A 27,799-nucleotide genomic window follows, 5' to 3' on the forward strand; every position below is an offset into this window, starting at 1 on the left:
TACATTCCCATGCGTGTAATAAGTGTGTGTGTGTACAGAACATGTGTGTATTCTGAGAGATGTGCATGCTCCAGAGGTGCATTGTCTTTCCACCATTACAGAAGGGCTGGATGCGGTTGAAGAGAACAGCGAGGGAGCTGAAGCTGGAATTGTCTTCTCTTGGCAACAAAGCAGAACTAAATCTGATGCCAAGTCCCACACAGAGACGGAGGAAGACACAGCGAACGGCCAAGAGGTCCTCAGGAGATCCTCAGGTCCGCTTGGTGACAGGGAAAGATGCAAATGGATGACACTGACATGCAGTAAGTCAAAGCAAGGACCGTTTCCAACCAGCTGGTTACCCTGCTTTCAGTCAGTGTGCTCAGCAAGGACAACGATATGCAGTCTTATTCAAATCAGGGCAAGACTGTAGTCATAAAAAAGCATCAATATGTTCGCTTGGATCTAAAGACAACACTCACAAGCTTACATTTTAAACAACAACGCTCAAAACTAAAGAACATTGCACTTTTTCGAGGTTGGAGGGTTTCTCAAGAGGCAGATGTGAAATAAACGAGAGCAGCTTTCTGAAGAACCGCATGGCCTCTCGTCGCAGTGACCTGAGGTGTTTTGTTTAATTATAATCTCTTAATGACTGACTGCTAGGGAACATAGTTAGCATAACTGTCGGTCCATTATAGTTAGCATAACTGTCGGTCCATTATAGTTAGCAGAACTGTCGGTCCATTATAGTTAGCATAACTGTCGGTCCATTATAGTTAGCATAACTGTCGGTCCATTATAGTTAGCATAACTGTCGGTCCATTATAGTTAGCATAACTGTCTGTCCATTATAGTTAGCATAACTGTCGGTCCGTTATAGTTAGCATAACTGTCGGTCCATTATAGTTAGCATAACTGTCGGTCCGTTATAGTTAGCATAACTGTCGGTCCGTTATAGTTAGCATAACTGTCGGTCCGTTATAGTTAGCATAACTGTCGGTCCATTATAGTTAGCATAACTGTCGGTCCATTATAGTTAGCATAACTGTCGGTCCGTTATAGTTAGCATAACTGTCGGTCCATTATAGTTAGCATAACTGTCGGTCCGTTATAGTTAGCATAACTGTCGGTCCGTTATAGTTAGCATAACTGTCGGTCCATTATAGTTAGCATAACTGTCGGTCCATTATAGTTAGCATAACTGTCTGTCCATTATAGTTAGCATAACTGTCGGTCCGTTATAGTTAGCTATAACTGTCGGTCCGTTTTAGTTAGCATAACTGTCGGTCCATTATAGTTAGCATAACTGTCGGTCCGTTATAGTTAGCTATAACTGTCGGTCCATTATAGTTAGCATAACTGTCGGTCCATTATAGTTAGCTATAACTGTCGGTCCATTATAGTTAGCATAACTGTCGGTCCATTATAGTTAGCATAACTGTCGGTCCATTATAGTTAGCTATAACTGTCGGTCCATTATAGTTAGCATAACTGTCGGTCCATTATAGTTAGCAGAACTGTCGGTCCATTATAGTTAGCATAACTGTCGGTCCGTTATAGTTAGCTATAACTGTCGGTCCATTATAGTTAGCAGAACTGTCGGTCCATTATAGTTAGCAGAACTGTCGGTCCGTTATAGTTAGCAGAACTGTCGGTCCGTTATAGTTAGCAGAACTGTCGGTCCGTTATAGTTAGCATAACTGTCGGTCCATTATAGTTAGCAGAACTGTCGGTCCGTTATAGTTAGCAGAACTGTCGGTCCGTTATAGTTAGCAGAACTGTCGGTCCGTTATAGTTAGCAGAACTGTCGGTCCGTTATAGTTAGCATAACTGTCGGTCCGTTATAGTTAGCATAACTGTCGGTCCGTTATAGTTAGCAGAACTGTCGGTCCGTTATAGTTAGCAGAACTGTCGGTCCGTTATAGTTAGCATAACTGTCGGTCCGTTATAGTTAGCAGAACTGTCGGTCCGTTATAGTTAGCAGAACTGTCGGTCCGTTATAGTTAGCAGAACTGTCGGTCCGTTATAGTTAGCATAACTGTCGGTCCGTTATAGTTAGCAGAACTGTCGGTCCGTTATAGTTAGCATAACTGTCGGTCCATTATAGTTAGCATAACTGTCGGTCCGTTATAGTTAGCAGAACTGTCGGTCCGTTATAGTTAGCAGAACTGTCGGTCCGTTATAGTTAGCAGAACTGTCGGTCCGTTATAGTTAGCATAACTGTCGGTCCGTTATAGTTAGCATAACTGTCGGTCCGTTATAGTTAGCATAACTGTCGGTCCGTTATAGTTAGCAGAACTGTCGGTCCGTTATAGTTAGCAGAACTGTCGGTCCGTTATAGTTAGCATAACTGTCGGTCCATTATAGTTAGCAGAACTGTCTGTCCATTATAGTTAGCAGAACTGTCGGTCCGTTATAGTTAGCAGAACTGTCGGTCCATTATAGTTAGCATAACTGTCGGTCCATTATAGCCAGAGAAGCAGATAAACCAGCAGAAAGGAAAGTGACACGGTCGTCTTTGAGTTTAGCTCTGACGACAGTAGGCTGCACGATGGAGACATTCCTCAGTGCTCATAACCCTTTTTGACTTTTAGTGTGAGTTCGCATCTGAGTGTACTTATACATAGTGTGTGTGTGTGTGTGTGTGTGTGTGTGTGTGTGTGTGTGTGTGTGTGTGTGTGTGTGTGTGTGTGTGTGTGTGTGTGTGTGTGTGTTAAAAAGAAACCGAAGACTTGCTTTTGTTGCTTCTGCTTTTGTGCTTCCGAGTGCAAATGAAAGAAATGCCCTGCAACTATTATTTGGTTTTGTTTTGATACATATTTCTTATTTTAATCCACTGCTTTCAGTTACGATGCTTCCTGTGTGGCTCAGCGAATCAGTGTTGACGGTTCGATCCCTGACCCCTGCAGTCATCATGTCAAAGGTGTGTGAGTGTGTGTTAGTGTTGATGAGCAGGTGGCACCTTGTATGCATGAATGAAAGCTGACTTTGATTGGTTGCGAGGACTGGAAAAGAGCTATGTAATTGTCGTCTATTTACCGCTCCTAATGTGGGGACAGCCTCAGGGTGCTGCAGCTGGCTGTCACAGATCATTGTTTCCTGACACACTGCTGTCACCACACAATGCCTCCAGTAAGCTGCCTTCAGTAAGCTGCCTCCAGTAAGCTGCCTTCAGTACGCTGCCTTCAGTACGCTGACTTTTATACGCTGCCTCCAGTAAGCTGCCTCCAGTAAGCTGCCTTCAGTACGCTGCCTTCAGTACGCTGACTTTTATACGCTGCCTCCAGTAAGCTGCCTCCAGTAAGCTGCCTTCAGTACGCTGCCTTCAGTACGCTGACTTTTATACGCTGCCTCCAGTACGCTGCCTTCAGTAAGCTGCCTTCAGTACGCTGCCTCCAGTACGCTGCCTCCAATACGCTGCCTCCAGTACGCTGATTTTTATACGCTGCCTCCAATACGCTGACTTGTATACGCTGCCTCCAGTACGCTGCCTTCAGTACGCTGCCTTCAGTACGCTGCCTTCAATACGCTGACTTTTATACGCTGCCTTCAATACGCTGACTTTTATACGCTGCCTTCAATACGCTGACTTCTATACGCTGCCTCCAGTACGCTGCCTTCAGTACGCTGCCTTCAGTACGCTGCCTTCAGTACGCTGACTTCAATACGCTGCCTCCAGTACGCTGCCTTCAGTACGCTGCCTTCAATACGCTGACTTTTATACGCTGCCTTCAATACGCTGCCTTCTATACGCTGCCTTCAATACGCTGCCTTCAGTACGCTGCCTTCAGTACGCTGACTTCAATACGCTGACTTTTATACGCTGCCTTCAATACGCTGCCTTCTATACGCTGCCTTCAATACGCTGCCTTCTATACGCTGCCTTCTATACGCTGCCTTCAATACGCTGCCTTCAGTACGCTGCCTTCAGTACGCTGACTTCAATACGCTGCCTCCAGTACACTGCCTTCAATACGCTGCCTCCAGTACGCTGCCTTCAATACGCTGCCTTCAATACGCTGCCTTCAGTACGCTGCCTTCAGTACGCTGACTTCAATACGCTGCCTCCAGTACACTGCCTTCAATACACTGCCTCCAGTACGCTGCCTCCAGTACGCTGCCTTCAGTACGCTGCCTTCAATACGCTGCCTTTTATACGCTGCCTCCAGTACGCTGACTTCAATACGCTGCCTTCAGTACGCTGCCTTCAGTACGCTGCCTCCAGTACGCTGCCTTTTATACGCTGCCTCCAGTACGCTGACTTCAATACGCTGCCTTCAATACGCTGCCTTCAGTACGCTGCCTTCAGTACGCTGCCTCCAGTACGCTGCCTTCAATACACTGCCTCCAGTACGCTGCCTCCAGTACGCTGCCTTCAGTACGCTGCCTTCAATACGCTGCCTTCTATACGCTGCCTCCAGTACGCTGACTTCAATACGCTGCCTCCAGTACGCTGCCTTTTATACGCTGCCTCCAGTACGCTGACTTCAATACGCTGCCTTCAGTACGCTGCCTTCAGTACGCTGCTTCCAGTACGCTGCCTTTTATACGCTGCCTCCAGTACGCTGACTTCAATACGCTGCCTTCAATACGCTGCCTTCAGTACGCTGCCTTCAGTACGCTGCCTCCAGTACGCTGCCTTTTATACGCTGCCTCCAGTACGCTGACTTCAATACGCTGCCTTCAATACGCTGCCTTCAATACGCTGCCTTCAATACGCTGTGTTGGAGCCATAATGTATTTTGTTTGTTTTTATTTTATCTGCACAAAGTATATATGCCTGTTCCTCATCCTCAGTGGTGCTGCAGGATAAATGCCTACAGAATGAGGAGATGTCGAAGACAGATGACACTCAGTTTTCCACTGATCTCATCCTTAAACACATATGTTGTGTGACAGTACCTCCACTCAGGAAATGTTGAATTAACATTCTGACATTGTACACAGGATGGAGCATCCACTTGTGAGTGCAGGTAATCCCCGGTCGATCAGATTCAGGTGTGGGACGGGAAGCAAAACCTGTTTGACTGTGTCGAGATGAGCTGTGCTTGTTCATCATGACGAGCAGACATATATACTTCGTCTGAATGGAAGCAATGTGGATAAACTCATCATGGTGAATATATTGAACACAAAATAAATGATACGACTCAAAGGGACATTGTTTAGTCTGGAACACGCGTCCGAACAACTTCTCCCGTTCCCATCCCTCAGTGGTTTAAGTATAGACTAGGTTTAAAAGTCACTACACGCTTCCTTCGGGATGCTAACCTGTGCTCCTCACCGATAAACTCATCAACCTTCACGTTGTTTTTCACACACGATAAGAGGAGGAAGCCCTTCTCTTTTCTCCGGCATGCTGTCCACGTGAAACCTGGCAAGTATTTCATGGATAAAGCCATTTAGAGTTGCCTAAACAAACCTCTTCAGTTTTAGCCATGTGTGGGTCCTTGAGACATTAGAGATGGGTCATGTGTGCGTAACAATAATGTCATATATGTCATGATGTATACAATTAGTATGAAAGCATCGAATGTGAGATATGCATTCGATGTATTATAGAGTATAGTGTTTTTATATGTAATATGTAATATTGTGTTTTCATGCAACTAGCTTTTTGATTTAAGCACAGTCAAGTTTAAAGTGAAACTGCATTCTTTAGTAGAATGAATAAACCAGGCGGAGATGATCAGTGTTGAAATATAACTATTTTCGGAGTGTGCCACCTGTCATTAGCCTTTTGTGTGTGAGAGGATAAAGAACCCCCCCCCCCCCCCCAAAGAGGACTGAGGCCCAGCTGCACACTGAGAGGTGGTGACAGGTCTGTGTCCAGCGCCACACTCTCTCACACACACACACACACACACACACACACACACACACACACACACACACACACGGTCATCACAGGTCTTCCTTTTGTTCATCGTGTGGACATTTAAACACAAAGGACAGGTGTGAGCTGCAGAATTAATAGACAGAAAAATTAGGTGTAGGGTCGTCCACACCTGAGGGAAAATAAACCCTTAGGTAAAGTTAAAGGACACATGGTGGGGATGTATTAACTGTGACGCTGAAGCAGCTGAGCTATTAGCATGCAGTGTATTATACGGTAGTAGACTTGGGATGTTGAGATCACAAATCTCTGTTCAATCCTTTAAAAGGAAATTGCAAAACTGATGGCTGTTTGAGTGAGTTTCCATAACTTCTATATTTTCTCCAATTTGACATTTTTTGCACAGTTGTGGTTTCGGAGTAATGGGCCTTCTGATCGAGGGGCGGTCCCTTACGTTGCACTGAAGAGTAATGATTTAAAACACACTTTCCAGCAGAGCCACCGTCTCTCCTCCATCTTTCCAAACCTCAGTGTGATATATCGTAAACAACGATGCCAAACCTTAACAATATGTTATATTGATTTGAGCTAAATGCTACCAAAAACAAAGCTGATATCATGATGAACAAAACCACTGTACAGCTGAGGCTGGTGCGGGTGTCAATAGTCAAGAAGATAATTGAGTACGGACCAAATAATTGACCTTAATATTTAAATTGTATGTAAATCCATCCCATAGTTGCACTCTGGACCAAAGAGGTTGACTCAACATCAGAACAGTGTATTGTGTGCGTTCAAGTAGAAAAAATCGATCCCAAAACCGTAGAGAATATTTTTAGCGATGAGGTGACGGAAAAAGGAAGGAAAAAAACACATCCTGTATTCACCAAAGATCCACGTCGTCCAGGGTTGAAAATACAGACTGACAAAGCTGTGAATATCGTATCCCATGTAACAAAGACTTTTTTAATAAATGCCTTCAGACGAATAAATCAATGTGTCTTGGAGGAGGGACGTCATCTCCATTCAGCCTGTCAGTCAGTCAGAGCTGCTACTAATAAACATCCTGGAGGCACGGGGACTTAACACCACTTATTACCTCATAAACAGACATGGCTTTGGGCAGAGAGGGAGGAGGGGGGGGGGGGTTAGGAGGCAGACTTTATTTCCCTTGGGATCCCCTCCCCCTCTCCTCCTCATCCCCTTTCCCGATATTTGTTTGAAGAAGAATTCACCACTGCTGGTTGTCTCCCCCAGCCTCCACACACTGGCACACACACACACACACACACACACACACACACACACACACACACGCGCGCACGCACACGCTGACACCTGCATGGCTCTGTGACGGCAGACCAGAGGAGGGGTGACCTCCACTCTCACGCTCTCTGTGGGGAAATGAATGTCAGCAATGTGATTGTCAAAACTTGCAATTTTGATTTTACCATTTTTAATTAAAGACGGGATTCTGTGAGTCCACTGATCGTTATATCGGCCCCGCAGTCCACATGTCAAAGTGTCATTAAATGCTCACAAAGAGTGTGTATGAATGAGCATTAGATTCGATATTGAACAAAACTAATTATATTATTTTTCTTCTTCTTTAAATAGTGACATAGGGTAGCCTTCATGTCGACGTCTGGAGATCAAAATCTACCGTATCGGCGTCCTGCGTCCCTGTCTGATCTTAAGAAGCGCTACGCTAATCACAATCCGGTTATTATTATCAGTATAAATGTTATTTCTTTTTAAAAATGGGTCATTTTAATATGTTTGCATGCGTCCCTAAACAGTCTTGGAATTGCACAAATTGAGTAGGACAAGAAAGCGGGGACCCCATGTAGTCCAAGTCTGTGTGGAGAGGATAGTCCTCATACTTAACGTTCGAATAGGCGCCTAACCAAAACACACTTTTAAAACAGATGTATGAATATCTTGACACATATTTCTGATGTACATAAACAACAAAACAGGGTTGTAGGAGTAGCTTGCTTGAACGTTAAGTCCGTATGAAGTTGCAAGCTGCTGCATATAATGAACTCGTTTATCGTAAGCCTTTCTTCATGTCATCAAGTCGCTCTGTCCATGTTTCAGCTGTCAGCCTGCACTTCAGTCCAGACGGGACAAATGAACCCGAGACCAAAGGTTTCCATCGGGGGAATTACAGATGTATATTTGTGTAAGGTGGTGTTCATCCCAGACGACAACACCCACACACACACACACACCTACACACACACATGTACCGTGTGCACACAATATAATACACATGTCCACATCACCAAGGTCCAAAAGGAGTCCCGTAAACTAAGCACGACGTATCGTTCATCACAACCGTGTTCAGCAAAGATTCTTACGACGAAGAACAAAGCACATTTCATAAAAGAAGGTAAAACTCCCTCCGTTATTGGTTGTGTCCCTTACAGCTGCCAAGTTATTACAGATCTCCCCGGAGCTTCAACCAGCTTAACAAAACAGAACTGTGTCGAAAAAAACGCAACGAAAACAGGCGTTGTGTCGCCAAGTGAAATGTGCTGCAGGTACATCGAGCCGTGCCGCAGCCAAACGGCCACAGACACGAATACTGAAGATTAGACTGAACATTGCACTGATTTGTAATTCCACAGATTGACACTGATGTGGAAATGTGTAGTAAAAAATACCTTCAACAAATAAAATAAAAACCGTAGTAAATTATGATCGAAAAGGCATTTATGTGTCTCAATGTTTTGCATTGTACACACACGGAGAGTTTTGAGACGGTCCGAAGAAAAATCGACTTGTATTACTTGGCCATTTGGGGTGAAGGGTCTCAGGGACACAACGCCATGCTGACTGCAGTGGGGTTTGAACCTGTGCCCGTCTGACCCGGACACCAACGCACAACCCACTGCGCCACAGCCTCCCATCATATCGTATCATTCGGTGTCTGCCTTTCACAGTAAGAGCATGCAGTCTGGTTACAATAGTATGGTAACCATGTTCATCTTCTGTATCCACATTTACACGAGGATTTCCAATCTGTTTAAGCAGATAATATTGAGACAAATATACCTCCATCAAGATGTACAAGAATTACAACATGTGTTACCGACTGTATGCTTTCTGTGTTATAAAAAAATAGTAATTTAGAAACATTCCACACCTAGACATTTATACATACAAAATAAATCACGAGTAACTGGATTGCTCAATTTGGACCTTGATTAATAAATAGACAGTATACACGGAGGGTTTCCGTTAGCCGGTAAAATGTATTAAAAACCGGTCAATTCAAAACTTGCCGGTCAAAATGTCCGGTAGTTTCTTTGAATGTAATAATTATGTTGTTTGTAGAATCATTTATTGAAAAATGAATCTGAACCTTTCGATCTGTTTCGATTATAAACTGAAGCAATATGAAAATGACTCCCATTAACTGAGTTTTAAACATCAGCATATCCGGTCATAGTCCGGTAATTACCTGCTAACGGAAACTCTGCTACACAATTCTTATTCTTATTATTGAAACATGACCGGTAAGTTTCAAATTTGTCCGTTAAAATAAATTCTGTCCGGACATTTGACCGGAAAGCAAAAATCCTAGCCTAAAAACCCTGGGAGGAAGGTATACAAAGTATTTAGCACTGTTCTGAGTCAGTTATCACACACACACACACACACACACACACACACACACACACACACACACACACACACACACACACACACACACACACACACACACACACACACACACACACACACACACACACACACACACACACACACACACACACACACACACACACACACACACACACACACACACACACACACACACACACACACACACACACACACACACACACACACATTTCCGCCCTCAGCGATGAGGTCACTATACGAGGCCTGATAATAAACGAGGACAGGGTGAAGGTGAGACTGCAGCAGGAGAGGTGCTTTTCTTTGTACTGTTGATGTGTATATATTCCCTGTTTGTATATTTTATCTAATTGTTATGTCATGTGGAAGGCCTTGTTTTACTGCAGTGACAAAAAACACAGCGACCCTAACCCTAACTCCAAATTAGGATCGATAAAATATATCTAATCTAAAAAACACATATATATATATACGGCAGCAAGCTTCGGGACAAACTGCTCTCTTCGGCAGAAACGGGAAGTCATAATTTTTCTTAACCGAGGTTTAAAACCAGCAACTCTGACGAAAAAGAATAAATAATACTCCAAAACTCTTTTGCTTCTATTTTTTGAGCTGCTTGGTTATTATAATAATAATAATAGATTTAATTTGTTAGCGCTTTTACAGGTGCTCAAAGACGCTTTACAGATATAGTGAAGATACAGTGAAGAGAAAATAAAATAAAGAAACAACAAATAAATAAATAGTTAAAGTTAAAGTCAAATAATACGAGTTCTTTGAAGCTGGTGGGGTCATGGCAACAGTCCCTGTACATATACAACACTTACAATCAAAAGATACCCCTGCATGTCTCTACCACTTCCTGTCTGTATCGCGCCAGCTGACACACGAGGCTGTTGACGATCACTGGTGGGCTCCAGATTGTCAGAAGCGATGCAGCGTCGGAAAGCAAAGACGTGTTGTTCTGAAAGTGTATTTGAATAGCTCGGCACTTCGAGTGGCACCAAATGGCCTGAAATGGTGTTCCTCTCGGAAATTAGGAATGTTCCCAAATCTGAATCTGAATGGCGTGTTCTGGAAAGCACCAACAACGTGATGGAAAGAGATGTCTTTTTTTAACATGCTCACCAGTTGTGTTTCAACTAATCTATTCACATCATTATGGATGATGGACACAAGATAAAAAAACACGCGTTCTGTTTGCTATAAAGCACGAGTTATCATAAAACCTTAATAATAAAGCTTAAACCCCGTGTCTGTTAATGTCACATCGTGTAATCCAGTGGTGTAACATGCCATTTCTAATCACTCAATGTGGGAGGTTTCCATAACGATATGATATTCCAAAGCCTTGCCGCATGCCGTCTTCCCGTCTTCTATCTGAATACAGAGACCGATCATCGTGTTAGTCGTTGATCCACATGTTTACGCTGTTGCCACATTTGCCGTAATTGTTGCCCTGCCTCATAAGCCATTGTTGATTGGGCTGTGATTTTAGTTTGAACTGCGTTGCATTTAAAATAAGTGTGTTGTCCCGAGGTCACACACCCTCATAGTGTTGTATAAAGAGAGAGCCCAGAGGAAAACATAATGCATGAATAATACAGACATCGGTTTGTCCTCATTATTACAAAAGGAAAAGAAAACATGTATGCAAATGGTCCCCAGCAGGGTCATTAGGCAGGGAATATGAATGGAGTAATTACTGTTACACTGCTGAACACAAGAGAAACAGGGTGTGTGTGTGTGTGTGCCTGGTGTGTGTGAATGGCTGAAGGTCTCCTCTGAGAGCGGGAAGCTAATAACGTGGACAGCTTGGAGCAGGCAGTTTTTGGACGAGCCCTCGGGGGTCTTGAGTTGTCTCAGCCTGCTAAATGCCAGCCCGAGTCCCAGGAGAGCCGAGCAGTGCTGATATTACGATTAAACAGTGCATAAGACGAGGGAGGGGAGAGACAACACAGACTGTCCTCTGAGCTCAGGCACGGATGGATTTGAGAAGAAAGAAAGAAGACGGGCTCAGTCAAACATCAATTATCTGACAGGCGGGAAACAGACACCTCGGGATAGTCAAACTTATTAAGACGGGAAATCAAATGTGAATGAAACCCAGCTAACGTCCATCACAGATAGAGACCACCTTGCGCCCCCTTTGACTTCAAGATAATATGCAATATTTCATTTGTGTAGATCAGGGGTGTCAAACATTCGGCTCGTGGACCAAAAGCACAGTGCCCAATGCAGACTTTGCAAAGTGTAAAAAGGACAGAAAAGACATCGAAATGTGCCTTAAGGACGCTACTGTTGGAGCACAAAAACAACAGGGTTTTGTTTGTTGTGGGATGTGAAGCTTGATCAATAAAACTCCGAACCTTCCCCCATAGGGGTTAGTAGTATTAGGGGTTAAAAAATACACACTGATGTCTGGCAAACTATTTTTGAGAGGGTGCTTGTTTTTAGTGTTGTAGTACACTCAAATGAAGACCTTTAAAAAGTTGTTTCGAGACCAAGAGCAGTCAAATTGACTCTGTATCTTCCACATTGGTCTTGGTCATGACTTGGTCTCGACCTCTTAAAGTCTAGGTCTTGGTCTTGACTTGGTCTCGACCTCTTAAAGTCTAGGTCTTGGTCTTGACTTGTTCGTGAGTGACCTCTTAAAGTCTTGGTCTTTGTCTCAATCTTTTAAAGTCTTGGTCTTCTCTTGGTCTTGGTCATGACTTGGTCTCGCCCTCTTAAAGTCTAGGTCTTGGTCTTGACTTGGTCTCGCCCTCTTAAAGTCTAGGTCTTGGTCTTGACTTGTTCGTGAGTGACCTCTTAAAGTCTTGGTCTTTGTCTCAATCTTTTAAAGTCTTGGTCTTCTCTTGGTCTTGGTCATGACTTGGTCTCGACCTCTTAAAGTCTTGGTCTTGTTGTTATTCTTGGTCTTGGTCTCGACCTCTTAAAGTCTAGGTCTTGGTCTTGACTTGGTCTCGACCTCTTAAAGTCTAGGTCTTAGTCTTGGTCTTGGTCTTGACTTGGTCGTGAGTGACCTCTTAAAGTCTTTGTCTCGATCTTTTAAAGTCTTGGTCTTCTCTTGGTCTTGGTCATGACTTGGTCTCGACCTCTTAAAGTCTTGGTCTTGTTGTTGTTCTTGGTCTTGGTCTCGACCTCTTAAAGTCTAGGTCTTGTTGTTGTTCTTGGTCTTGGTCTCGACCTCTTAAAGTCTAGGTCTTGGTCTTGACTTGGTCTCGACCTCTTAAAGTCTAGGTCTTAGTCTTGGTCTTGGTCTTGACTTGTTCGTGAGTGACCTCTTAAAGTCTTGGTCTTTGTCTCGATCTTTTAAAGTCTTGGTCTTCTCTTGGTCTTGGTCATGACTTAGTCTCGACCTCTTAAAGTCTTGGTCTTGTTGTTGTTCTTGGTCTTGGTCTCGACCTCTTAAAGTCTTGGTCTTGTTGTTGTTCTTGGTCTTGGTCTCGACCTCTTAAAGTCTAGGTCTTGGTCTTGGTCTTGACTTGGTCTCGACCTCTTAAAGTCTAGGTCTTAGTCTTGGTCTTGACTTGTTCGTGAGTGACCTCTTAAAGTCTTGGTCTTTGTCTCGATCTTTTAAAGTCTTGGTCTTCTCTTGGTCTTGGTCATGACTTAGTCTCGACCTCTTAAAGTCTTGGTCTTGTTGTTGTTCTTGGTCTTGGTCTCGACCTCTTAAAGTCTAGGTCTTGGTCTTGGTCTTGACTTGGTCTCGACCTCTTAAAGTCTAGGTCTTAGTCTTGGTCTTGACTTGTTCGTGAGTGACCTCTTAAAGTCTTGGTCTTTGTCTCGATCTTTTAAAGTCTTGGTCTTCTCTTGGTCTTGGTCATGACTTAGTCTCGACCTCTTAAAGTCTTGGTCTTGTTGTTGTTCTTGGTCTTGGTCTCGTCCTCTTAAAGTCTTGGTCGTGACTTGGTCGTGACCTCTTAAAGTCTTGGTCGTGACTTGGTCGTGACCTCTTAAAGTCTTGGTCGTGACTTGGTCGTGACCTCTTAAAGTCTTGGTCGTGACCTCTTAAAGTCTTGGTCTTGGTGTTGGTCTTGACTTGTTCTCGACCTCTTGGTCTTAAGTCTTGGTCTTGGTCCTCTCTGGTCTTGATCTTGACTCGGTATGGGTTAAGGTGGTCTTGACTACAACACTACTTGTCTTCTTCATGGCTTGTCACTAGTACGACCCTGTGCCAACCAGTTTATGTATGTCAGGTTATATTAAAGCATATTACCATATAAGCAGAGTTTAGCACCGACCAGCTCTCAGAGAACCCATTTCTCCACAAAAGAAAGGTCTTCTCTGGATGATGTTCTAACTTTCTTTCCCTTGGCACTGTTTGTGGACCGGGGCTCAGTTCAAACAGTGACGCTGTGTATGAAGCCGTGATTGATGGGGGGAAATAAATGTTCAGATGTAGATTCATCATCGTCCTCAGAGTGACGAACATCCATCAGAAGCTGCCCGAGGCCCCTCTGTGATTTGTGGCTCTCTCGAATTTTAGAGTGTGTCCCAGTGTGCTGGAGGAATGCCACGCTGCTCTGAGGTCAGTGAAACACAGATAGTTTCCTAAAGGAGCAGCAAATTGTGGGATAAAACCAAAGGACGCTGACTTTGTAAAGGGAGTGTTATCAGTCCAATGTCCTCGCTATTCTAAATGACCCAATTTATACCAGATTTACAGTTTAAAAAAGTCATAGCGGTCTCACTTTTCTCATTATTACATTTAACGAATGTTCATATATTTAATTTCTGATTTTTAAACGTTTTATTGTATATATTGTTATTTCCTATTAACCCTTTCCTCTCTTTTTCCTGTTTCCTTATCTTCCTCTATTTCGTGGGTGTGTTACCTTATGTAATTATCCACATGAAAACATTACTCACTTCTTGTGTTGTTTACTTCTGTATGTGAGCTAATGAAAATATCGATTTCATCTGTTCATTTTCTTCAATGTTTATTAATTAAAATCATACAAAGTCTAACTTGTATTTCCCACTGCTAAATCACATTTTTAGACTGTCTATTTTTAAAAGTGTGGTTGATATAAAAGTATTTGTATTTATTTATAGAAGGACCATGCGTACAAAAACATTCATCTCAGCAAAGAGAAGAGATATGCCAGATTACAGCTAATTTCCATCTGTGGTCCTCAGGCAGGTTCATAACAATCAATAAACAAATAATAACATTGCATCGTCTCTATCAGTCAAACGATTTTAAAACCTGATTTAAGTACAGCTCAATACATTAATACATAGTACACTTACATGATCTCGGTCTCTCAAATAATTATAAAGCCTGATTTAAATACAGGTTACGAACATAATACTTAGTACACTTCAAATACACTTAAATAAAATATATTCAAATTTAAAAAACTCAGATTACAGTGTAATTAATGTATATTAGTTACATGTTTCTAACCCTAACGCTTGTATGATAAAACCAAAGGTAGCTGACTTTGTAAAGAGCAGAGGGTCTGGAGCCGGGACTCGATTAAAAAAATTAATCTAATTTATTAGAGGCTTTGTAATTAATTAATCGAAATTAATCGCATTTTTAATCAAATATACATATCTGACCTGAGAACAGTGAGAAGCAATTTACACATGGATTTGACTCCAAGTGGTCTACAGTCGAGTGCAGTCCAGTGAGCCAGGGAGCTGGTTATTCTCTCAGACGTGGACTCACTCATCCTGGCCCTGAAACCAGTCGTCTGGTGGAGTGTGGGTTGGGTCAGGGTGTGGTTCCTTGCACTCGGAGTCGGGCTAACGTCCACGCTAGCTGCTACATGCTAGCTGCTACATGCTTTGCATTTAGGTGGTACTTTAGGCTTGATGTGCTGCGGTGATATGCAAATTCTTTTTTGCATAATTTGCATACAACCGTGCTCTTGTCGACGCTTCCATCCGTCCGTTTTTTAAAACAACATGTCCCATCCACGGGGCGACCAAAGCGGTCTCATCAGCTTGTTCGTTCATGTTTGACTATTGATCACCGTGGTTTGTTGTTGTTTGAAGTCCCATGCTGAAGTCATGAAGGTTAGTTGGTGCTCCAGTATAATCGGTACGCCCGAAACTCATCCAGTGAGAAACGTTCCGCTGTGCAAAAATAAGTGCGATTAAAATGCGTTAATTTTTTTAACGCGTTAATTTTTGTGTAATTAATTAATCTTAATTAACGCGTTAAAGTCCCGGCCCTATAACGCTTCTTCCAAATGCAGATATGTCACGATAAAAGCATACAGTTCATCCTAAAATGACACCCTCTGTATCTTCACATTCGCCTCAACAGCCAAGCAATATGCCGTGGCTTTGTTTTGTATTTCTTCAAATCTATATTCCTCTTCACTCAACTCCTCCTCCATGATAACAGAAAGAGGTTACCTTCTGTGCTCCTCAGACAGTAGCTGTATCCCTCCGCCGCGCCATGCACTGTTTCACGTGCCTCTGTTGGAAGTCAAGGTGGGGGTCAGGATAAATCCCAGGTTCTGATGAAACCCGATCGGCAGAGTCTTCAGGCGGCTTGTTTTCATCAGCTGTGGTGTCCAATCACAGCGAGGCTTTACGGAGCTCCTGCTGCTTCCTCTATTGTTTTTTGGAGGTTGACATGAACCCCCCCCTTCTCTTGTCTTTGCCCCCTGCTCCCGGGGGGACGCAGTGTATTTAGACTGGAGGACAACCTGCTGGGTCTGGCTGCAGGATTTACTCACCTGAAGGGGCTCTGCGTTGCAGCAGCTCCTTCTGCTTTCTAATCAAATAAACCTGCTGCCCTGCAGTGACATCTCCCACATACCTCTGTGCTTCACGGGGAGCATGGAGGCCTGACAGCAGGGCACGGAGGGGAACAACGACAGAGACAGGAGCATCAGGACTCCCAAAACTAAATAAATATTATTTCATAATTAATATCCAAAACTGTACATGAAGCCAAACACATACATACTACATTGTTGACAAAAGAGAGGTCGTACTGCAGCATGATGCTCTTATACATACTGTACTGTATAATGCGCGAGCTGAGCTGCTGCTAAAAGTCAGAGGCCGCAGAAGTACTCAGATCTGGTACTTGAGTGAAAGTAGAAGTACTCAGATCTTGTACTTGAGTAAATGTAGATGTACTCAGATGTTGTACTTGAGTAAAAGTAGAAGTACTCAGGTATTGTACTTGAGTAAAAGTAGATGTACTCAGATCTTGTACTTGAGTCAAAGTAGAAGTACTCAGGTCTTGTACTTGAGTAAAAGTAGAAGTACTCAGGTCTTGTACTTGAGTAAACGTAGAAGTACTCAGATCTTGTACTTGAGTAAAAGTAGAAGTACTCAGATCTTGTACTTGAGTAAAAGTAGAATGTACTCAGATCTTGTACTTGAGTCAAAGTAGAAGTACTCAGTCTTGTACTTGAGTAAAGTAGAAGTACTCAGGTCTTGTACTTGAGTAAACGTAGAAGTACTCAGATCTTGTACTTGAGTAAAAGTAGAAGTACTCAGGATCTTGTACTTGAGTAAAAGTAGAAGTACTCAGATCTTGTTCTTGAGTAAAAGCAGAAGTACTCAGATCTTGTTCTTGAGTAAAAGTAGAAGGACTCAGATCTTGTACTTGAGTAAAAGTAGAAGTACTCAGATCTTGTACTTGAGTTAAAGTAGAAGTACTCAGATCTTGTTACTTGAGTAAAAGTAGAAGTACTCAGATCTTGTACTTGAGTAAAAGTAGAAGTACTCAGATCTTGTACTTGAGTTAAAGTAGAAGTACTCAGATCTTGTTCTTGAGTAAAAGTAGAAGTACTCAGATCTTGTCTTTGAGTAAAAGTAGAAGTACCAGAGTGTAAGAATACTAAAAGTAAAAGTCCTGCATTCAAAATGTTCCTCAAGTGAAAGTAGAAAAGTATTCTCATCTAAATATAGTGAAAGACAGTAAAAGTAGTCGTTGTGCAGATTGGTCCATTTCAGAATAATATATATGATATGTTTTATAATGATTGATCATGAAAGTGTTCTCAAAGCTGGTGAAGGTGCAGCTAGTCTGAAGTACTTTGTAGACTGCAGGGTAGCTGGTGGATTTACTCCAGGTGGAACTAAAGTCTGATTCAACACTTGGTTATATTTACCATCACTCATCCACATCTGTGAAGTAACTAAAGGGATTAAATACATGTAGTGGAGTAGAAGTACACCATGTACCTCTGAACTGTAGTGGAGTAGTAGTACTAAGTAGCATAACATTGAAATATTCAAAGTACAGGTACCTCAGAATGGTACTCAAGTGCAGTACTACGAGTAGATGTACTTAGTTACTTCCCACCTCTGCGTAAAGAAACGTCCACAGGGAGAAACAATGCCTGGTGATAAAATGGTCAAATCATCTTTTCGGTCTGTTTTTACGAGTTGATATGAATGTGAGTGATTGTTAGATGGAGGATGTGCTCTCACGTGGGTCAGAGGCCACTGAAATGAGAAAGGCAGACTTTGTGATGTCAGGAGATATTGTTGTGTTGTTGTTGTTGTTGTTGTTGTTGTTGGATGAATGTAATACTGTATCGTGATGAAGCGTGTGATTTACAGCCGTGAAGACAGAGCCCGCTCGGACTGAAGAGCTCCGACCAAACCCTCCATGTCTCTTGTTATTGCTGCTTGAGCAACGTCTCTCTCGCTGCAACAATTAAAGCCCACACAGAGGAGGTAACCGCGTCAGCTTTGAAGTAATTTCTTTGTCTGTTTTCATTGTTAAAGTACGTGCAATTCTGTGTGTTGTATTTAAATGTATTGCATTGGTTGCTTTTCATCAAAGAAATGAAACGGTTTAGAAACAGAATACTGACGGAACATATACCAGCCTGTGATCATCCATCATAACATGTTTCTGTATGGTTTCCTACCGTCAAAATGTTCCTGTTTTTAACCAAAAAATAAGGTTTAATTTGGTGTAAATTAGATCTATTGACCATACATGGATAAAAGATCATTACAACGTGTGGTTACGAGTTGAAACAAGCTGGTGTAAAAGGTGCAACCCAGATTTGAGGTATGATTTATAAACAGATAAAACCAGGACAACACAAAGGTTACATTTGTGCATCTGTTTGTTTCTGCGGGAAGTCTGAGCCATGGATGTGTCTGCGGTGCCATGTTTTGAGATGCATGTGGCCCATTGTAGTGAGAAAGACCCCCAGCATGCAGCAGTGAGTGTGTGAAGATCTGGTGCCGGACAAAGGCTGCTGAAGAGAAGCAGACAGACGCCCAGCAGAGAGAGGATCTGACTGTCTGCAACACCCTGCAGACAACAGGACCACCCAGCTCTGAGCACACTGTAACACTGGTGAGCAAATCAAACACACCCCCACGCCTCTCGTGTTCTCTTCGCACCCTGTCACTTGACTTATTCCGGAGACATGCGCCGCGTCGTGCAGCAGCGGGGAAAGGCTTTCAGGTGCATCAAAACCTCCTGTCGTCTTCAAGGGAATCAGACCGATTTAGTGCTCTGATCAATCAGGGATCGATTCAAGGCCTTGTGATATCCTCCGCAGTAAGCATTTCAACAATTACTGATCAAATCAAATCAAAATGTATTATAGCCCCAAATCACAATAAATGCCGCGAAGGGCCGGGCTGTACAAAGCAAACAAAAGCAAAGACAACTACCAAATAAACGTCATAGCATAAACACATTATACATTATACAAGTATATGATAAAAGCATGTGACAGAAGTGATGCTAGTCATGGAAACTAGTTGACAAGAAAGACAGATGCGAAGAGATGGGTTTTGCTTTTTAAGGAATCGATGTAATCACACGCCATTGGAAATGAATGGGTAACCCAGTAGTCATAGACCAGGGGGGGCAAACTCAAATTCATCACGGGCCACATTAGCATTAAGGTTGCACTCAAAGGGCCGGTTGTAACTTTAAGACTATCAAAATATATAATATTTAAATATATAATATAGATAAAATAATGTATTATATTACACTATTGCCTCTGCATTGGATTATTATCGGATAGGGTAATAACTTCATAATTAACTACGTCTGAAAGCAGAAGTCCAGGGCAAATAATTGCAAGGCTCTTCAGTGCGTATGTCACAAAATGAGATGCATTGTGGGACATGGAGTCTATGGGCAACGTGCTTCTGTAAAGCGGCACGTAACCGCATAATAAACATATTATATTCTTTCCAAGCTCTTGCGGGCCACAAAAGATGAAGGCTTTGAGTTTGACACCCCTGTCATAGACATTGTTTGCAGCTTAAAATGGAGTTAAATTAAATTTGCTGATGATTAATGCTTTTTGTGTTGATGTAAGAGCAGTTAAAACATCACCATCCCCGAATAGAAGTACTCAGAACCCCCCCCCCCCCCCCCTTACTGCTGGTAGTCGGCCCTGCAGTACAGCCTCGTGTCTCTGGAGTAGCAGGTGTTGGTGAGCGGCTGCTGGCACGCGGCGCACTGCAGGCAGCGCTCGTGCCAGGACGTGTCGTTGACCCGCATCAGGAAGCGGTCTGAGATGATCCGCGAGCAGCCCTCACACACGGCCTGCTGCGGGGAAGCTCCGCCTGCGAAATATATGTGTTTTGTGACATTAAAACACGAGGAAATACACCAACAACTGTGTCAGGAATTATCGATACGATGCTAGAATCTGGCAACTGGAAATCTTACTGTATAGACTTATATCAGATATCCAAAGAATACACAATATAAAATATAACATTAGAGGTCCACCTGGAAAATATGTTGTATGTCATTAAAACATGTGGAAATAATAAAAACTGTGTCAGGAATGTACTGATCAGCAGGGGCGATGCTAGGATTTAGCAACATAAGGGGCCTGGAAATCTTACAGTATAGATTTAGATCAGATATCCAAAGAATACACAATATAAATAGTACAATAGAGCTCCACCTGGATCCATCTTTTTCTTATATAAAGACACATTTTTCCAGCATTTGTACCGTATACGTATTATCTTTTAATTCACACACGACATCATATTGCACGTCTATCCGTTCTCTGTTGCTCTCCTCGAGGTTTCTAACATTTCTTTCCCGTTAACTTTGGGGTTTCCTTGTCCAATGTACAAACTGTAAAGCCCCCTTAGACACATGTACAATGTGTGATATTGGGCTACATAAATAACCTTTGATTGATTGATTGGTAACAGACCAATCTACTACCAAAATAGAAACATTACGACATGGGTTGTATACTTAAAAAGTGTGCACATACATTTAGTATCCTATCCATGTGTGATAATTGGGGGGTCCAGGGGCATGTTCCCATTTTAAACATAAGGCATCAGATTGTGTGGAACCACCTGCCTGTATTTAATATTCCTTACGTTATCTTATCAAAGTCAACTTTATTGTCAATTCCTCTATTTGTGTTACAGCTTAGTTTCTCACCATCCCAGAGAATACACATATATAAAAAGAAATATAAACACAAGTATATATTTACATACATACACGCCTTATCACTTATACATATATATACAACACATACACAAATATTCATATATATATATATCTTGAAATGATGGTCATTTTTATAATGAGTATTTTTTAGCTTCTATATTTTATTTGCATTTGATGTTTTCTTGGTTGCTAATTCCGCAATTGTTTTCATTTGTTTGTGTTTTCAGAATATATTAGCAATAGGGATCAAATCTGCCTTCTCACCCAGAAAGCTGCCATCAGTGGAGGAGTCCTTGTTTTATCTGAGGCCTTTTGTTTCTGCCTCACATTTAGAAACCACACTGTGACGCTCGCTCGGTCCTCACGGTTCTTTTCCATATCGTAAATCCTGCACATGTTGCACATTTCTGCTCCGTGCTACCTCGTTCTGTAAACCTGCACAGCTCTCCACTTAGTGTATAGTATTGTCATATTGTATGACTGCACTCCGACATAACTAGTGTAAATATTGCCTTTATTTTCCCTTTGTTGCACTAGCTTTTAGAATTGGTTACGTGATGTTCTTTCTGTGTGCATCTGAAAGCCAATTCCTCGTATGTGTAAACGTCGTTCATGTGTAGGAGAGCAACGAGAAGAAGTCCCTTCATGTGGCCATAGTGTAAAAACAATCACCATGACACCAGGCAGCGCTTTTTGTATTTTCACAAGCGAAAGCATTCATTAATATACACTCAGAAAACTCAGAGTGTAAACTCCCTTTCCTCCCTTTGCAGCGGGAGAGGAAGCAGGTCGCTCGTATACTTAATCAGAATATAAATTGTAAAAAGTACTGCTTGTAAAATCTCATTCTAGTTCAAGTACAACGTTAAAATACATGCAAAAGGGAATGTACCTCTTAAGCATGTAGGCCTTTTAAACATCATATTGGATTATGATATGATGATATTTTAACTTCTAATTGCCAATATGTATTCATCAGTTGATTGATATTGTATCAAAGATATAAGTACATTGGCTTCCAGCAGAGTAGAAGTATAAGGTAGCATACAAAATGAATGCATTGTTATTTATTTAATACAATAACCCCACTTCTCCACAACACAGGAGTGAGGAGTGGCTCGATAAAAGATTGAACATAAAAGTCCTGTTTTTAATTAATAATTTAATATTAATGAACAATCTCTGTGGTTTTTAATCACAATCTCATCCGATTGATGATTTTGCTTGTCTCAAAGGCACACACATTAATACTTGTAATAATCATCATTAAGACAACAATAGCTAACTGATATAGGCACCTAATAATAATAAGAATAGCTCTATCCGTCCCACAAAGGGCACATTTTCAAACGTGAAGAGCCAAAAACTGCTACATATTAATTAATGCATGCTATTACATATAAAAGTAGACATTACAAAAATTACAATTTACATTAATACAGGTGCTTGTGTATTTAAAAAAAATCATAACATTAAATCTATCCATTAAAAACGTGTGAAAAATGAAAATAATCATCATGAACAGAATCAGAGTACATTCGTCCCACCGAGGGGAAATGTGTTACCGCAAGAAAAGAGCCTAATGTTAACCAAGAAGCGCGCATAAAATTACAAAATACATATCCTGTAACAGTTCTGAGAAATATAGCAGCCAGGTATATATTGCGCAGTTATTAACGGCATATATATTGTACATAATTTGTATTTCATAAGTGTTCATAAGTGTTTATAAAACCGGAGCCAGAGTTTCCCTCCTGCCCTTCTCTCGGTTTTTACATAAAAGGCTGTTTTCGCGTCACCCGAGAGCAAATAGGAGCTGCCACTTCTCCTTGTTAGTGTTATTGTAGCAGCCCCCCGTGATAAATAAGAGCATGGGTGGGAACATGGATAAAGAAATAAGGACAAGGTCAGGATGAAGAGGAACTCACCGGTCAGAAGGTCCAGGGATCCCGGGTCAGCTTCCACTTTAATGTCGTGCAGCATCTCTGAATTCAAGCTCCAGACTTTTCTACAAACCGAAAGGCCCGTCTGTAAAAATCCTCAAATCTGCACAGAGACCTGGAGCTGCTGTAAATCCAGAGGTGTGAGTGAAACTGGTCCACCAGTCCTCAGTGAGAGAGAGAGAGAGAGAGAGAGAGAGAGAGAGAGAGAGAGAGAGAGGGGGGGGGGGGGGGGGCAGCCGAGAGAGAGAGAGAGAGAGAGAGAGAGAGAGAGAGAGAGAGAGAGAGAGAGAGAGAGAGAGAGAAGCCCTCCCCCCGGCCTCCTCACAGCCTCTCCCCGCAGTCCTGGAGCCTGGATCCGCCTCTCAGGACCGTGGAGTCCTATCAGAAATCAAATCAAATATCCGACCCTCATAAAGCCTTCACTTCAACACCACGGCGGAGTGATTTAAATCTGCCAATTAGGCCTACAATAAAAATCAACTTATTTAACCATCCGCACTTCCAACCTTCTGTCTGCAGACTTCTTTTAGACAGTTTGGAAATGAAGCATTGATTTATTATTTATAACACTTCACAAAAGACAATATATATATTACAATATCATACGTAAAGGGAGGCCAAACATATATATAACATATGAGAGGTCTGTCTTCCCATTGTAGGAGGAAGACGAAGATAAAGATACATCTAATTAAAGAAATAGTCCCAAAAATGTAAATCATGATCGTGTCTAAAAAAAAAAATACAATTTAACGGATGAAAAATAAATAATACACTTTAAATTCTAAATCTAGGATAATATATTAAATATATAGCTGAATGCAGAGGCACAGCAGGCCTGAGCGGTCCAGTTTGTCAGAGTAAATAAAAACAATTTATCTTGACGAGTTTAAAGGTAATACAACAACCATTTTAATTTGAAATATAACAACAACAAATACGTGAATTATAAGAAATGTTCGATTTCTCATAGTGTTAATATAACAGCCTTTTATATTTAATTCTGTAAGTCTGTGCTTGTGAAGAAATGTTGTTGCTGAATTATTCAGGGTGCAATATATTGTGCTACATGATGGCATCGAAATATTCTGGTGGTTGGTATTTGACGATGTTTTCATTTCATATGGACCTCAAATCAAATCAGTGCATCCCGATTTAAAATGAGAATTATAAGCCGCTCTGTTAAAGGCAGCTTTATTCCAGTCTCACAATACAGATTCACGGATCGAAATGAAATATATCCCACAGATAACACCACGTTATTCTAAACTGATATGAAACGATATCAGGCCCGAGATCAGCTGTGAGGAAAGCAATAAAGTAATATATATTTATATCAGCTGCTCTTTTGTTCTGCTGCATTCACACAACCCGCAGTGATATATGAGGGTTTATTATTAACGGGAAATTAAAAATTAGGGTCAGATCCAATTAACGAGAGGCTCCCCTCCGCCCCCTCGAAAAAACACAGAGGCTTCATTCCTGGGTTTATTGCATTATGATGATCAGCCTGTGTGATTGGCATTAATTGGAAGAATGCAATAGAAAATGATTCAGAATCCATTTCAGAAAACATCTTGGAGTTTATGATTTCAGAATGTCAGGTGGTGATGGATGTAGAAATTAAAAGGCCATTGCATGATGGAAAACAAAAAACTACAGTAGCATTGTTGTCCTTTTAAATAAAGTGGGTAGTTGTTTAAATTATTGTGGGCGGAGCTGATAATGAAGGCAATTGTAATACAAGGTTTAAATGTGTGTTGATAAGACGTTTAAATAATTATATTCTATATTTTACGGAACGATCTCCGACTGAGGGTAGGATTGAAGGCCAATGCTGCCCCCCTGCGGTCACCACAGGAAGTGCAGGCGGCGGAAACAGGCGAGTTAAATAGTTTCTAACAAGAAAGAAAAGCAATACATTGAAACATTTGAGAAGGTTTTATCCTTTTTTTTAAACGTTGGACAATCTGTATATGATGTCCTTTTCATATGTTATATTAAATGTTTCATTGACCGCCATTGTGCCGCTACGCTTTGTGCCGAAATAGCTCAGTTGGGAGAGCGTTAGACTGAAGATCTAAAGGTCCCTGGTTCGATCCCTGGTTTCGGCAGCCGAAAGGTGACTTTTGGGCACAAATTGCCTCAATGGTGCTGCTCGACGTAGTTGTAGCATGTGGTGCCTTTCTCTGCTGTACAAAAGGCTTCACTGATACCTGCAATGTATGATATTCAAAGGCAGACCATCATACTTAGTATTAGTTAAACACACGTTCCGAACATCCCGTCTTTTTTCAAGATGTTATTTTAATTTTTGTAACAGACTGTTTTGACCATGCTTTGTGCCGAAATAGCTCAGTTGGGAGAGCGTTAGACTGAAGATCTAAAGGTCCCTGGTTCGATCCCTGGTTTCGGCAGAACAGGACACTTTTAGGCACAAGTTGGCTCCACGATAAAAGCAACTGGATTATAGCAGTCTGATTTGTTGCGTTTCTCTGTTCTACAATACCTGACGTAAAAAAATCAACATGCCAACTCATAAGCCATCTGTGCACTTAGTTAAAATACTCTCTGAAAATGCTGCTTTTTTTCACGAGTTGTTGTTCTAAGTGTTTGCCATCGTTTTGTTACATTTTGTGCCGATATAGCCCAGTTGGGAGAGCGTTAGACTGAAGATCTAAAGGTCTTGTTCGATCTCTGGTTTCGGCAGCGACTTTTAGGCACACATTGCCTCCATGATTGGAGCTGCTCAACTAGAGCAGTCTGATTTGGTGCCTGCATCTGCTCTAATTACTATGTGCAATATGTGCTATATATAGCCTACTTTATATACATATGCCATCTTTAATAACTGTAATATATACCGGGCTGCTAAATCCTAAGAACCGCTACAGGATTTGATTTGTAGATTTGATTTGTTTTTGATCTGTATTTTTGGAAATTATGTAACTTTTTTTGTTGTTATCTTTTTTTAGCATATTGTTTATTTATATTATAACTTAGTACTTTTTTTAACGCATGTTACAAGATATGCAACAGCTGTCTGTGGCTCTTTCCTGTAACTCTGCAAATGTCCCCTCTGTGGGACTAATAAAGGTATTCTGATTCTGATTCACTCATACCGGCAATGTAAACATTAAAATGCTAATTGACAGCCAATCCGCATCTAGTAAAAGATGAGAGTGCACTCTGAGGCCACACGGAGACGAAAACAAACTGATATCAAAAAAGTCTTCCGTCCGCTGGAGACGCTGTAGTACATATGCTGGGCCTGTAAGTGGCGCTGTACTTCCGCCACAAAATACACAAGAAGCAGCGAATAAGAGAGGAGAGGTGGGGAGAGGCGGGGCTATGATCGTTTAGGGCGTACACACACGGGTTACCAGACCTTCCCACTTTGGGATGCGTTATCGTTTGAGGGCTCCGTTTCCGCGGCTCTGTTACGGCCTCGTGTGGACGAACCATTTATCGTCCATACGATAAAGAACTATAGCGGATAACACCCGTTTTGTCTCCGTGTGGACGGGGCCTGAAAGTCCTGTCTTTTTTCACAAGGGGTTGTTTACATGTTTTAATGGCTGACATTGTTGTGCATTCTTTGAGATGGAAAAGCTCAGTTGGGAGAGCCTTAGACTGAATTTCTAGAGGTCCCTGGTTTCAATCCTTGGTTTGAAAGTAAGGTTTTTGGCACATGGTTTGAGCTGCTAAACCATGTGGTGTTTCATGAGATGTTATTTTAGCTTTTGTGAGACTCAGGCCCAATCCCAAACCACTCCCTCGACCCTACCCCTCCGTGATGGAGTGAACTCCGTCTGTAGCCACACTCGCAGCTCAACGAGGCTCCTCCTGTCAGATGGAGGGAGTAAACACAGCAGCCAGCTTTGGGACGGCCTCCCCTCTCTCCGGCACAAACAGGAAGTGCATGGAACTGTATGTAACAACGATTCAAATCAGCATCTCTTACACAAAAAGTTTAAATGATTAACTCAAATAAAACTCCAAACAGCTTTCATTGTGTTTCAAAGCTCTTTTAGTTTTAACCCTGATGTTTATAAGCTTCTTAGTTTTTACAACGGTCTGTAAATATACACAACTTTATAATAAAATGCACACATTTACCTTTTTCTAGACTAAACACAGGTTTGATCCTAAGTTAAAACATATGAGGTTATTAAGAGGGTTGTTAACATCGCAGTTTATCAGTGGATGTTTGCTGGAACTACTTGTAAACAGCGTGTTTCCTGACGGACACACACAGCGTGACTCCGGTCGGTAGAGACCGGTCTGCACCGCGGTTTGGGAATGGGCCTAAATTACAACACTACTTGTTTCTATTTTCCACTTTACAGTCATAAAACCTATTTTTACAACCGTCGTTTTGGCGTCAACTTTTACATTACGGTATACGGCAACTTCAGTCTGCATAAAGTTAGCAAGCCAGCATTGCTAACGCTATCGTTTCTAGGTTAAATACACGTTATTATATTGATCAATGTCAACAGCCATATGTTATACATCCGATTGACAACAGTAATTCAAATACGTTGTTAAAGGACTCTTGTATGAATGGGCATGTTGTAATTAGTAACTACACTTCTGTGAGCAGTGGTACATTAGTCATTCAGCATGCTATACACAGAGGTGGGAAGTAACCAAGAACATTTACTCAAGTACTGTTAAGTACACATTTGAGATACTTGAACTTCACTTGAGTATTTCCACATTTTTCTACTTTGTACCTTTACTCCACTACATGTATTTAATCCCTTTAGTTACTTCACAGATCTGGATGAATGATGTGAAATATAATCAAGTGTTAAATCAGACTTTAGTTCCACCTGGAGTAAATCCACCAGCTACCCTGCAGTCTACAAAGCCATTCAGACTAGCTGCACCTTCACCAGCTTTGAGAACACTTTCATGATCAATCATTATAAAACATCATATATATTATTCTGAAATGGACCAATCTGCACAACGACTACA

General features: G+C 41.8%; 1 protein-coding gene and 2 non-coding genes across 3 annotated transcripts in view; 2 read left to right on the top strand and 1 right to left on the bottom strand.

Moving 5' to 3' along the window:
- Positions 1-22,862, bottom strand: part of LOC117456476 (LIM homeobox transcription factor 1-beta-like) — a 44,612-nt gene extending 21,750 nt beyond the window's left edge. The window contains exons 1-2 of the mRNA XM_034096378.1: positions 22,799-22,862; positions 19,822-20,008 (exon numbers count right to left, since the gene is read on the bottom strand). Of these exons, the coding sequence (XP_033952269.1) occupies positions 19,822-20,008; positions 22,799-22,853 (242 nt within the window). The 5' untranslated portion in view covers positions 22,854-22,862. The remainder of the gene's footprint in view (positions 1-19,821; positions 20,009-22,798) is intronic.
- Positions 22,863-24,854: 1,992 nt separating this feature from the next.
- trnaf-gaa (transfer RNA phenylalanine (anticodon GAA)) lies at positions 24,855-24,927 on the top strand. Its single transcript has one exon. It is a non-coding gene; the product is annotated as a tRNA-Phe (tRNA).
- A 230-nt stretch (positions 24,928-25,157) lies between these two features.
- trnaf-gaa (transfer RNA phenylalanine (anticodon GAA)) lies at positions 25,158-25,230 on the top strand. Its single transcript has one exon. It is a non-coding gene; the product is annotated as a tRNA-Phe (tRNA).
- Positions 25,231-27,799: the final 2,569 nt, after the last annotated feature.

The sequence above is a fragment of the Pseudochaenichthys georgianus genome, chromosome 12 (assembly GCF_902827115.2).
Source record: "Pseudochaenichthys georgianus chromosome 12, fPseGeo1.2, whole genome shotgun sequence".
Classification (NCBI taxonomy): domain Eukaryota; kingdom Metazoa; phylum Chordata; class Actinopteri; order Perciformes; family Channichthyidae; genus Pseudochaenichthys; species Pseudochaenichthys georgianus.